The sequence below is a fragment of the Rhipicephalus microplus genome, chromosome 2 (assembly GCF_043290135.1).
Source record: "Rhipicephalus microplus isolate Deutch F79 chromosome 2, USDA_Rmic, whole genome shotgun sequence".
Classification (NCBI taxonomy): Eukaryota; Metazoa; Arthropoda; class Arachnida; order Ixodida; family Ixodidae; genus Rhipicephalus; species Rhipicephalus microplus.
The window spans coordinates 165,859,063-165,872,855 of NC_134701.1; the positions used below are offsets into that span (position 1 = coordinate 165,859,063).

Consider the following 13,793-nt stretch of genomic DNA (forward strand, 5'->3'; position numbering starts at 1 on the left):
GACAAGATGATGGGTCGAACAGCGACAATCAATGGCTTAGGCATGTGAGGATAGCGAGACATAACAAAGGCAGCGGAGCGTTTTGTTAGATCGTGCCACCATTATTCCCACGACAACCGTCCATTTTCGATTTCACTCAGAGAAATGTGAAAAGAAAACGGTCTATAAGATCAAAGAAACCTTTATTTCAGCTTGGAACAAGAGAATAGCTTGGCGTTATTGAAACATGCGCGCAACATCAGCTGCTCGCGTACGCACTGTATAGCACACTGCTTTGTACGGTCTTCTGTCTCGTTCTGATGAGTCTGTGCCATGAAATTGAAATAGTTTTGGATATATCGATTCATTCTGATCTGATGTGTAATTAGATATGTTGCTGTACACTCCAGTCTTTTTTTTTTGTTTCACACACATGTTTCTCCAGTATGAGAAAACCTAGCTTAAGTAGCACCCCGATTCTATAGCATCTCTGTAGTATTCTTATAGTGAACCTCGCGTTACCTAGGTGCTGCGTCCGTCTTGTAGACGTAATGACTTTCTAGGCATCTGGCTCAATGGGTGCTGGTGGGCAGAGGTGTCGGGGAAGTCGAGGTCCTTCTCCCGAAATCTTTCACTTTCGGAAGTAAACATATACAAGCGCACACACTGCATGACGCACATGCGAACATTTATAAAGTATGTTTGAGCGCCCCGCTTTCCCCACTTCACGGGAAAAAATATGGCAACGGTACTGTGTTGTCGCTTAATGTTTTGACGTGTTTTGTGAAAGCTATTTTTTCTTCAAGTGCACTTTTTGTCATATCAGTCGGACTTAGAGAATGAGGCCCCGCATTCACCAGCACTCACATCACTTTACACTAACTTTCTTTGCTAACTTTAACCTACCTTCGCTTTGCCCTTGAGGGATGCCATTTCTAATCCTTAATTTCTGTTATATATGCGCGAATGATACTTATTACGTTCTCCCTTCGATAGCGCGGTAAAGTTGAAAACTTCGATCGCAAGATCTAGTGATAAGTCCTCAAGACTTTTTAGTATGTCGTTACAGGAAGGTCAATAAGCCTTCCACGAGGTTTTGTTGGTATGGCATCACTACTTTATTGTGGCATATGATACGCCAAGACACCAGTTTTTTTTATTTTTTTTTCCTAACGTATCAGCTTATAACCACAAAATATTGATACCAGAAAGGTCTTCCCGCTCCCAATTTGCCAATTCATTTCGTCTCACACTCCAAGTTAGCAGTGTGAGATATTGGGGTAGTTGGTGCACAGCTTAGCAATGTATTTGTGGCGCAAGGAGGATAAAACGAGAAAAGACATTGTAGGGCAGCAGATAGGATAGGGCACTGGCACTTTATCCTGCTTTTTTTTTCGTATTACTTGTTTATCGCAATTGCATCAAATTTTAGTAAATTATAGTTTAAAATATTTCACCTGTCGCATTGAAGGCTTGTACGCCTACAAAGAATTTCACTTGACTCCTGTTCACACTGTCACCAATTTCTCACCGTGACTTTGCCTATTTACACCTATCTACGCTTGCATGACCTAATGCGTATAAGTACGCCACCTGCAGGGGAGAGAGCAGGAAACAAAGGAAGTGGCAGAGCGGGAGACGTAAGTCATGAGGATGTAAGGCTTACCTTCTTGTAGGTGGACGGTTCGGTGCGTTTGATAAGGAAGGTCTGCACGTTGTGTTGCCTCAGGTACGCATCCCTTGTCTCCCCGTATCCGGGTTCCACGGCGTAAGAGTCTCCCAAAGCATTCAGCGTCGCTTGTGAAACGTGAACGCGACTACAAAAAGAAAATAAAAAAGTCTCCTAAGAACATCGATAACATTGGAACGAAAGCTCTATGAAAAGCTAAGCAAGTCAAACACGCGCAGTTAATAACTGAAAATCCTCCAGGAGGCTTTCACCATTTCATGGTTTGGCAGCTCACAGGCGCTACCAAGATATAAGGACAGATGTGTATCATTAGAGCTGCTGTCTATTTTAGATTGACGTCTTTGCTGAATAACGTCTGCTGACTTGAAGACACCACCCCTTACTAATCTTCTGTAAAGACGAGTTTTTAGAGATGGCATTTTGAGCTCTGGAGAAGCAAAGCGCGCAAGCTGCATGTAAGAAGCACGACATGAGAAGATTATGACAAAGATGCGCTCGGCTAACTAAGCATCATTTTGGAACTTTTCTCCAGGAGTAATCATGCGCATGCTCTCACGTGCTAATACTTAGCACGGATTTTATTAATTGTGGCTTTGCTTTGAGAAGTTACGATAGTATACTAATGCCACCGTTCTGAATGAAACACAGTGCATGGCCAAGTTCAAACGCAGACGCAACGTTAAAAAAAAACTTACATGAGAAAACAAAAATTGAAAAAATCGAAGTGCCCTTACCCTGCAATGCCTCCAGACTCCATGTGGTTGGCCAAGGTTACGTCGTTAGACCAAACGTCAAACTGCCATTTGTGGAGCCCCAGTACACCGCACAACACTGAGCCCGTGTGGATACCAATCCTCATGTTCAGGTCTGTGCACGTCGTCTGGCGAACAAACCTGCAGGAAGGCAAAACGCGCCATTAAACGCCGTGCTCCAAGCACGGTGGTTCCAAGTGATATTCGCAGAAGCAATATAAACACTAAAGGTCACAATGAAAATTGCGTACATACACGTAATTCTAAACTGAACTTGTAGTTGAGAACTTTAAACAGTAAAACCTTGATGATACGAATCTCGCGGGGTCACCCGAAGTATTCGTGTGAATACGATCCGAAATTCGTATCAGTGGAAACCACAGAAGATTAGACTGCAACAAAAAAACGGGGTTTCATTTTTATTTGTTTTATCAGAGCTCCAGTAACGTCATGAACAGCTCCTAATCATTGTCAGTAAAATTTTTAGACGTGAGCAGTGACACTTGTAATCGTAACTACGCGGCGCGTGCATGCGTCTGTAAATTTATGCACCAGGTGTGCTGTGACCCGAGATGGCTAGGAGCCCTTTTCTAATCTCAGTACGCTTTTCTGCGTCACAACCAGTTGTTTCGGCCAAGGTAACAGAGCGAGGGTTTTGCGCGTGATAGATGAAAGCGAAAAAATTTCAGATCCCCTGCTCTTTTTATATCTTTTTTTATCACCAAAATGTTTTATGCCGGCGTTTACCACAGCCTTGCTGACGTAATTTCGTCACGGATATAAGTCAGTGAACAACTTTATGCGCTTCCTACAGGTTACCGGGCTGGGTTCCCGCCTAGAAGTTGGTTGAAAGACCAAGTCTCTTAGCAGCTTCCTTGGCCTGCTGGATCGCTCAGAGTTGATTATTTAGTCCTGAGCTGAGCAGCGCGGTCCGCCAACACTCCCGAAGTTTCTCATTGGAGGCCATGTCTTTTATATTCTCAATTAGTGCTGGACACTCTCAGAAAATATGAGCTAGTGTGGCCCCATCACTACAATACTTGCACGAATTGGTCATATGCAAATAGGGGGTAAATTTCTTTCATAATTACAGAATTAGTGTAGGTGTCTCTTTGTAATTGCCGCTATCGAACGAACAGGGCACGGTTCAGCTTGGGGTGAGCCGGGGAGTATTCCGTTCGTTGAAATCTACATTGTTGGGTAATGTCATTGAATTTGGTAAGTGTATTCCCCCCTTCCCACTCCTCCACAAGAGAGTCCGTACGGGTGGTGTCAACCACGGACGTAGGCCAGAATGGTATGACACTATTAAATATATACTAACAGTATGCAAAGAAAAAAAGAGAGAAGGGAAAGTTCTGTTTTGTGGCGTCGAACCAGCAACTTCTCAATTCGCAGCGCGCCGCGCTGCTCACCAGGCCACGAAGCGTACGTTGTCAATGCGGTTACCGGAAAGCTCTTTATGTACACTATATTACGTTTGGTGTCCCTCGGAGCTCCGCTTCAGCGTGTCTTTGGCATCAGTAGCCAGCTGACGCGAACGTCTCACGTTGGGCTCGCTCTCAAGGTCGTCGCCTACACCGTTTCATGAGTGCCGCCTTCAGGGAGCGTGATTTGAGTGACCTAGCGTGGTCTCTCCCTCGACAGCACTTACCATACGTGTGATTCGGGAAAACTCGATTATGACTTCTCTCGTTGCCGCGGTCGTCTTCACGAAAGGAGCACGCTGCTCGGACGCGAAGTAGTAAGAATTGTGACAGTTTCTCGCACTTCTCCAGTGTATAATTGTGCGTTGTAAAAGGTAGGAAGTAGATGATGACATCCCACTGCTGCCACCAGTTGTTAAAGGTCCGAAGTTGATGGTAAGTACGGCGGGTTCTCTTTAGCATAGCTGACTCCCCGCCGTCGTCCGCATAGCCGATCTTCGCCAGTTAGGAGGCGAGTTAAGAGAGATAGAACGAAGGTTTATTTACATGATAGATGGAAGATGGGATCTGTACAGAGATTCAGAAGATCCTGCATCATGTACAACAGAGATTCAGATCATGATTCCGCACATGATTCAGCTTATTTACAAAAATGCTTCGGCCTTTAGAGCCCGCCTACTCCTTACACGGAGGTCCAAAGGAAGCAGTGACCACTATTGCCACAAATCAGGTGACGAAGTCCCAGTGGTCCACCCACCAGAAAGGGTGCAGATATTGCACCACTCGGCTAGGCGAAAAGGTCCAATGGTAGCACAAGCGCCCCACATAATGGCGCACCCGGCCCACGCCTTGAAGACACCGCAGGGCGAGGAGGCAGAGTCCGGAGAGAAAAAGCTGAGCTCCTCCGGGGAGTTGTCCGCTGACCTGAATGTCAGCAGCGGTCCATGGCTGCTTTCAGCTACCGGCTTCCAGAACCCTCTCGAACATGGCAGCCCAAACGCTCGATACTGGGGACGGCTTCTTCTACGTCTTCCCACGCTTCAGGACTGATGGTGCTTTTGTGACGATTTCGCGTCGGCGACGACAATAGCCGAGTCTAGAGGTTGACTTAATGAGACCAGCCACAGTGGCGCCGTCCCACGATGTTCGAGCCCATTCAACAAAAGGTTTGTCTCGTGAAACTTTCGTTGAGACCCGATCACTACCTGGAACCTCTACAGGACAGCGTCTTGCAGACTGGGCGCCGATGGGGTCGAAAGCATCCCTAGCAGAATGGCTTACACACAATGGCGTCTGCCCAGACGAATAGCCGGGCCAAACGTAACAGCGTTCGTTTCATGAGTCTTTCTTTCTGTTTGAATAGTGCGCTTTAAGTCTCGACTTGTGACTGTTGCTGGTCTGCCCACGTTTTGTGTATGCTAATTTCACGCATGCTTTTTGCTTGAGGTGTATGCTTCAACTTTTGTGCTGGTTGTCGTTCTTTGCGTGACTGCGATTTGTTGCCATAGCATTCATTGCTTTGCCCTTGCGGTGAAACAATGCACAAGAAACGCTTGACTTCCTCTATAAAGACACATTGCACTTTTGTGTTATACCGATTCCCAGAAAGAGGGATCAGCCATACGTTTTTTTTCGTATCACAATGGTGTAAAGCATAGAGTTTCCTAAAATAAACTAGAGGAGACTGCACTGCGATTGTTCAGCGACCATGGGAATGGTGGTTAGTGCGCGTATTTCCCTAGTCTTCGTACTTGCAGGTGGCGAATCACACTTGGGGCTTTGTTTATTGGTGTGTTTCGGTTGGGTTTCGAAGGAAAGAACGCACCCTTTTGAACAGCGCGATCCGGTTTGGAATTGATTGATTGATTGATTAATCGATTGATTGATTGATTGATTTACATGTGGGGTTTAACATCTCAAAACCACCATATGATTATGAGAGACGCCGTAGTAGAGGGCTCCGGAAATTTCGGCCACCTGGGGTTCTTTAACGTGCACCCAAATCTGAGCACACGGGCCTACAACATTTCCGCCTCCATCGAAAATGCAGCCGCCACCACCGGGATCCGAACCCGCGACCTGCGGGTTCTGGTTTGGAATGGTAAGCATAAAAGAATAAGGTGGTGAAGCGCAACCACTGAACATTTGCTCATTTTTGTTTCGTTAACAAACAGCTCAAAGTCACACGAACACACACGGAGCCAGAAGTACGAAGATCAGACAAATCAATGCAGTACCCATCATTCCCATGCTCGCTGAAGCGCCGTGCGTTGCAGCTCCCATAGACACTAGCGCCAGAGTTCAGTCGGGTGTATATTTAGGAAACTTTATGTTGCCGAGGATGTCTTCGGGAGGTTCAAGGCCATGCCCACACACTCGGGAGTTCTGCTGAAAAGTCGGGAGGCCCTCGTGAAAATCCGAAACTTCCCAGTCGTGCCTAGTACTGTGACAAAATCATGTGCGTGTCCCGAACACTCCTGCGTGTCCAAGACAATCTGCTTATTTCGATCCTGGTTGCGTTCACAGGATGCTTGACTCTTTGACTATGGCATAGTTCGTGCCGACGCGAATGCTCGAGTAAACATAGTACAACGACGCTATCTCGAGCACAGCAACACGCGTTCGTGCGTTGGAGAGGAAAGAAACAAAAAAGAAAACGCCACGTCAACATCATCTCTAATATGAGCCCGAACGTACACGAATGTGCATTACGGCCTCCAAGATTCGCGTGCACTCTCTCAGAGTCTGCGACGCACCGCTTATGTGCAACTGGCTGTGCGGTGCGCAGGCCAGCACGTGATCGCCGCATCTTCCACGAAAACGCGGTGAGCACCGCTTTGTAGTAGCGTGTTAGCGTATACTTTTGTATCGATTCGCACCCCGCGACGTGGTAGCGTATTTAGCGCGGTGCGAATCGGTTCGCGACAACTTCACTCCAATATCCTCTACCAGCACCACAAAAAAAAAAAAATATGAATTAACCCGGAATTCGTACAAGCTGTGGTCTTATCGCCGAGCTTTTACGGTATTCTCAATGAATCGTGAATCACAGCAATGACCATGGTGTGATCCAGTTAGCAGCGACTGCGGGCACTAAGTTGTCACCTAGCTCACTGCAGTTCGTACACGCGCATGACGTACTTGCATGGTCACGAAAAATCACCGGACACCACCACTTTTTGTCGTTAACTTGTTGTATCACTAATTTCAATGTGTTTGGAAATGTTCTTAAAAATAAAATCGTTTGGAAGAGCACTTTCAATGGTTCTTTTTTTTTTTTTGTAAGGCTCATTTTAAACACAATGTACCTCTCCTTCACCAAACGCTGCAATCTCTGATATTCCCTACCGACCCGTACGAGCCGTAAAAAGTACGAACCATACTTTTGCATAAAATGTAGAGGAAAGAATCCATTGATAGTCAGCGAAAGCTAGGATGGTGCTATAAGGAAGTGAAAGGAAAGGCATCGCGATAGCAGGAATGCTTTGTCCACAGGGAGCTCTTGTCTCTATAATGGCTTTAAACTTTTGAGTCCCACCATTGTTCCCTTATCATAGATATTTTTATGGAATACTGATTTAATTGCCGTCCATCGTATTTGCTTTTTTTTTTAAACAGTGGCAGGCTCTGACTTTTCTAGCCAATATACAGCCGTGCCTTGTAAAGATCCCGGCTTTATTTTCTATCAGCCACATATTCCCTGCCTCATACATCTCGTTAAAGTGATTACTCATGAGAAACGAATGCCAGCGTCTACATTGAGCGTGATGATATCGCCAATAGATAAAATAAATGTTACTTCCTTGCCGCGTCTACATACAACCGATATTAGATTACCGCCACGCCGAAAGTTCGCGTGGACGCTTCTTCCTCAGCCCGTATATACGCTGTCAATACCGAACTTGATAGCTCGCGTGCAGGCCTTCATCCTACTTGGATGAGCCTACCAGATATATACACAGATAAAAGCACACAACGCAAAGTTCCGCCCCGCCGTGGTGGTCTAGTGGCTAAAGTACTCGGCTGCTGACCCGCAGGTCGCGGGCTCGAATCTCGGCTGCGGCGGCTGCATTTCCGATGGAGGCGGAAATGTTGTAGGCCCGTGTACTCAGATTTGGGTGTACCTTACAGAACCCCAGGTGGTCGAAATTTCCGGAGCCCTAAACTACAGCGTCTCTCATGATAATATGGTGGTTTTGGGACGTTGAACCCCACATATCAACGCAAAGTTCACAATATAACAAATGACAATGCTTAAAGAGTTATCCGTGCCGGTAAAACACAGAACAACGACCAAATGATTCCCTTGATTGTATAACAGAATCGTCGGAAGGGTAGATTCAAGAAAAAGAACACACAGCTTTGTTCTTGTACTTATGATGTCACTCTCTATTTACCATCCTTTGTGTCTTTTTGTCTATCTCTCTGGTGCCCTAACTTTGTGTCTATGATAGCACAAAATCGTATAAATGAAACTAAAGAAACCTATAGCAACAGGAAAGTCAGAAAGTGAAACTAAAAGCAGAAAATGCAGTCGTATTCGTCGCAACGTAGAGAAAGTGAAAAAGAGAGGAGGATCCCTTTTTTATATAGGAATCGATAGAGCACACGAAACGTGTCTGTAGTTGAACGTTGATTGCCGATTGATATATAGTCTACATTGGTGTTTGGTGGCTTCAGCACCTTTAGACGTTGATGCAAACGTGTTGATGCCTGGTGACACTTGCTTTACATTGCAACGACGACTCGCGACCGCAATAGATCTTGCACAGTGAGTACGTTTATACGCGCTGCAAAACCACGCAAATCACACGTGAACCACAGGTGTTCGAAAATCGTGCTAGTGAAACTAAACGGGTTCTCACTAGATCATTTTCTCAATTCATGGTTTATGGCAGCGAATGGCGTAGAAGAAACGAGCGTTGGGCGAGTTGATTTTCCGTTAAAAATGGCATTTTGCGCAACAAAAAAACGAACAAGAAGAAAGCGAGCACAAACAGGCGCAGACAAACAAGTGAAGAGTATTCAAAAAACAACACACATATGAAGGGAAGCAAAGACACGTGGTTATAGTTACAGGTTGGTGGTTAGATAACCTAACTCGAAATTAGGAAGGTTCATCGGTAGGCTTTCCACGCAAACGGCACCGGGTTTACGTATGAAAAGGCCCTCAACAATCTCTCGCGCAGTCCTATACTGAGAAAGATACAATTGGTTGGTTCTGCTGAGAAAGTAGGTTAGTTTGTCGACTTGTATCGCGGCGTGTAAGCTAAAATTTTTCGCACCCTTGTAACGAACAGACGCCCATAGTGCTGTGCTGATTTCAAATAGTAAAATCATCTAATTGATTATTATGAAACGTAAGGAGTGTAAAAACGGGTCCAATACATGAACAACTGTGACACTGAAAGCATGTCTTAGAGAACTGCAGGCACTTTGAGCCTGCCTACCTGCCTGCCTGCCTGCGTTTATGCCCACCCGCCTGTCAGTTCTTCCGTACAACCGTTCAACCATCATTCCGACCACAAATGTGTTCTGTCATGATCACCCTTTTAACTTGTTAAGAATAAGTATTTCCGGGATTATTTGTTCCAATTTTATTTATGTGTATTCTTTTAAAAGCGAAGCTCTTTAGCAACTCATTCCTTCTCCGATGAAAAGAAAAAAGAACTATCACAGACGGATGTGTCTCACAAATAAAAGGTGAATTCCACAACTCACCACTGTAACACTAAAACTGAAGAAGGCAACAAATAACTCAACAATTGGCAGTGAAGCGACGAGGGGTAGCAAAAGGCCCCGAATAAGTACACCGAGAGAACATGAGTAGATGGGAAAAGCTATGTATGGCGGCCGCAAAAACAATCTAAAACGATAGAAGGCCTACGCTGAAGACGAGGCCCCAAATACGTGTACGAGTGAATCTTAGAAGACGTGAAGGCACTGGCGGCTGCGAGAAGACGCCGAACTGATGAAAGGCCTACGCTAAGGACGACGTGCCCGTTGATTTATATGAAAGGCGCCCACTCTCCGTTTTAGTGCCAGCTTCTCACTCTGGGGTTTACAAAACCGGGCCGAGACTGTGACTGTCAGTGGTTTAACGCGAACCTCTGAGCACTGAAAATCGACGTAGGAGCATCCTAGCATAACCTAGTTATTCCCTATAGCAACGACCTAGAAGGAATCTAGAAATAACACCTGATACACCTATAGCTAAGACTATATAATAAATAATGTAGAAGCAACCTGACTAGCCTTCAAATTTGTACAGTATCGCTGTTTGAAGCTTTGTGTGGCTCAGTCAAAACTTCTACAATTTTTTTTCTGTGACAACCCGAGCTTTTGTGTAACAATTTTAATCTATTGGTAATGCATTACTGTCCTCTGGGTTATAGAGCATTTTTAGCGGCTCTTTATTGATTGAAACATGTTGGAAAGAGTAGTCTGTGCAGGCCATAAGTTCATGGTAAGGCGATCAATCATCGCATTGCTAACGACGAGTAAATATTTCTTTCCATTACTTTGTTAAACGTGTGACCTCATGATATCAGTTTGAAACATTCGAGCTTTAAATAAAATCTTGCTTCTTGTTCAAATAGCGAAGTCTATCTTTCTTTCCTCTATTCAGCACATTTCCAGCAAGTTTATTTCGCGTACAATTGAAAATAAATATGCGTTTCGCTTTCGTTGCACTACAGTAATTGAAGCCAGCTCTGAAACTTGAATTTTGAGCTGCAGTCTTGCTTTTAACGTCAGTTTGGCGTTCAGAACTCAGAACTTATCGCACTCGTTCGTATGCGTTCTTCTTCGGAAGCCGTGCAAGCGCAGTGAAAAATTATTTGGTTTGCTTTTCCACACAGAGAGTAGTGTATAGACCTGTTGCAATTATACTGGCCGACTGGTTTATAATTTATGAAAGATCCAGATAAGTATCACGCACGCCACGCAAAACACTAAGCGGTCCGTTTGCACACTTCGAGTGACTGGACGTTTTCTCTCCTTATGAGCTTCTGTGCCAGAGCACGTTAAATCAAATTCAGTCACTTCGTCGTCCCGCGTCGTTATGGTGCGTGCTAGTTACGTAAGTTAAAATACGTACTGCAAGAATAGTTGCCAAGTGCGCACTATAGGCCATAAATTTCCATCTTGCGGATTCGTGAAGTACTCGCCTTTGCGCCCTTGCTCCACTGCACACTTTCTTGATGTTGTTATGCATAGCAACGATTAATCATGCTTGTGTGCCGTGTAGTTGGTGGGCGTTTGAACATACAACTCGACGCGCTATTCACGCGTTTTGGCACCTGGTGCGATACTACGGTTAAACACGCAATACTACTCGCTTTGAAGAACTCTATCCCCGTCCATGACAATTATGTATGTTTTTTTAAGTGCCGAGCACTTAGGCAGCTGTGCTGTCATGTGTCGAACAAAGTCTTAGTCTTTGGCACTTCAAGTGCTTCGGTGATGATATTCACGCTGGTGTTTAATTGATTGATATGTGAAGTTTAACGTCCCAAAACCACCATTTGATTATGAGAGACGCCGTAGTGGAGGGCTCCGGAAAGTTCGTCCTCCTGGGGTTCTTCTACGTGCAACCAAATCTGAGCACACGGGCCTACAACAATTCTGCCTCCTTCGGAAATGAAGCCACCACAGCAGGGACTTGATCCCGCGACCTGCGGGTCGGCAGTCGAGTACCTTAGCCACTAGACCACCGGGGCGGGGCCACGCTGGTGTCGGTCCTCTTGTTTTGCGAGTATCTTGATTACGATATCAGATACAGGCATTACTACTACGGCTAAGAAAACGTGGCAACACCAATCCCGTATTGAAATTGTAAGAAAAAAAAGTGAGAAATCGAAAAAAAAAACAGAAATAACGATAGATTCAAATGAAGAGGAAAACACAGTAGCACGAATCTGCCTTACACACACACACACACACACACACACACACACACACACACACACACGCACACACACACACACACATATATATATATATATATATATATATATATATATATATATATATATATATATATCATCAGCCTGACTACGTCCACTGCAGGACAAAGGCCTCTCCCATGTCAAGTCCCGCCAGTTAACCTGGTCCTGTGCTTGCTGCTGCCAATTTATACCCGCAAACTTAATCTCATCTGCCCACCTAACCTTCTGTCTCCCCCTAACTCGCTTGCCTTCTCTGGGAATCCAGTCAGTGACCCTTAATGACCAGTGGTTATCCTGTCTACGAGCTACATGCCCGGCCCATGTCCATTTTCCATTCTTGGTTTCAACTATGATATCCTTAACCCCCGTTTGTTCCCTAATCCACTCTGCTCTCTTCTTGTCTCTTTAGGTTACACCTAACATTTTTATTTCCATTGCTCGCTGCGTCGTCCTCAATTTAAGCTGAACCCTCTTTGTAAGTCTCCAGGTTTCTGCTCCGTAGCTAAGGACCGACAAGATACAACTGTAATATACCTTCCTCTTAAGGGATAGTGGCAATCTACCTGTCATAATTTGAGAGTGCTTGCCGATTGTGCTTCACCTCATTCTTATTCTTCTAGTTACTTCGATCTCGTGGTTCGGCTCTGCGGTTATTACCTGTCCTAAGTAGACATAGTCTTTTACAACTTCAAGTGCACTACTGCCTATCTCGAAGCGCTGCTCTCTTCCGAGGTTGTTGTAGATTACTTTTGTTTTCTGCAGATTAATTTTAAGACCCACCTTTCTGCTCTCCTTGTCTAACTCCGTAATCATGAGTCGCAATTCATCCCCTGAGTTACTCAGCAATGCAATGTCATCGGCGAAACGCAGGTTACTAAGGTACTCTTCTTTAACTGTTATCCATAACTTTTCCGATTCCAGGCTTCTGAAAACCTCCTGTAAGCATGTGGTAAATAGCATTGGGGAGATTGTGTCCCCCTGCCTTACACTCCTCTTGATTGGTATTTTGCTGTTGTCTTTATGAAGCACTATGGTAGCAGTTGATCCCCTGTATATTCCTTCAAGTGCGTTTATATATGCTTCGTTGACGCCCTGATTCCGCAGTGTCTGCATGACCGCTGATATTTCTACTGAATGAAACGCCTTCTCGTAATCTATGAAGGCTATGTATAGTGGTTGGTTATATTCTGAGCATTTCTCTATTACCTGATTGATAGTATGAATGTGGTCAATTGTTGAGTAGCCTGTTCGCAATCCTGCTTGTTCCTTTGGTTGATTGAATACTAATGTTTTCTTTCCTCTGTTAGCAATAACCTTTGTGAATAGCTTGTATACTACAGAGAGCAAGCTGATCGGCCTGTAATTCTTCAAGTCCTTATCATCTCCTTTCTTATGTATTAACCAGATGTTAGCACTCTTCCAAGACTCTGGTACTCTTCCCGTCAGGAGACGCCTCGTAAACAGGGTGGCTAGTTTTTCTAACCCAATCGGTCCTGCATCCTTCAGCAGATCTGATGTTACCTGATCTTCACCAGCAACTTTGCCTCTTTGCATGCTCCCCAAAGCTTTTCTCAGTTCTTCTATTATTACTGGTGAGGTGTCATCTGGGTTACTGCTAGTTCTTATGATATTAAGGTCATGGATGTCCTGTATAGACCTCTGTAAAACTCTTCCGCTATTTTAACTATCCTATCCATATTGGTAGTAATTTTGCCTTCTTTGTCATTTAGTGCATACATCCGATTTCTGCCTATTCTAAGTTGCCTTTTCACTGCTTTGACACTTCCTCCATTTTTCAGAGCGTGTTCAATTATCTCCATGTTATACCTTCTTACATTAGATACCTTCGGCCTATTAATCAACTTCGAAAGCTCTGCCAGTTCTATTTTGTCTGTTGTACTTGAGAATTTCATGATTTGATGCTTCCTAATGAGATTCTTCGTTTCCTGAAAAAGCTTCCAAGTGTCCTGTCTAACTACCCTGCCTCAAATTCCAC

At 44.7% G+C, this 13,793-nt stretch overlaps 1 protein-coding gene across 4 annotated transcripts in view; it reads right to left on the bottom strand.

Moving 5' to 3' along the window:
* LOC119170587 (adenylate cyclase type 8) overlaps positions 1 to 13,793 on the bottom strand; it is a 634,357-nt gene that overhangs the window by 27,228 nt on the left and 593,336 nt on the right. For all 4 annotated transcript variants that reach the window (XM_075887054.1, XM_075887053.1, XM_075887056.1 and 1 more), the window contains exons 9-10: positions 2,404 to 2,562; positions 1,646 to 1,796 (exon numbers count right to left, since the gene is read on the bottom strand). In XM_075887054.1, coding sequence (XP_075743169.1) covers positions 1,646 to 1,796; positions 2,404 to 2,562 — 310 coding nt within the window. The remainder of the gene's footprint in view (positions 1 to 1,645; positions 1,797 to 2,403; positions 2,563 to 13,793) is intronic.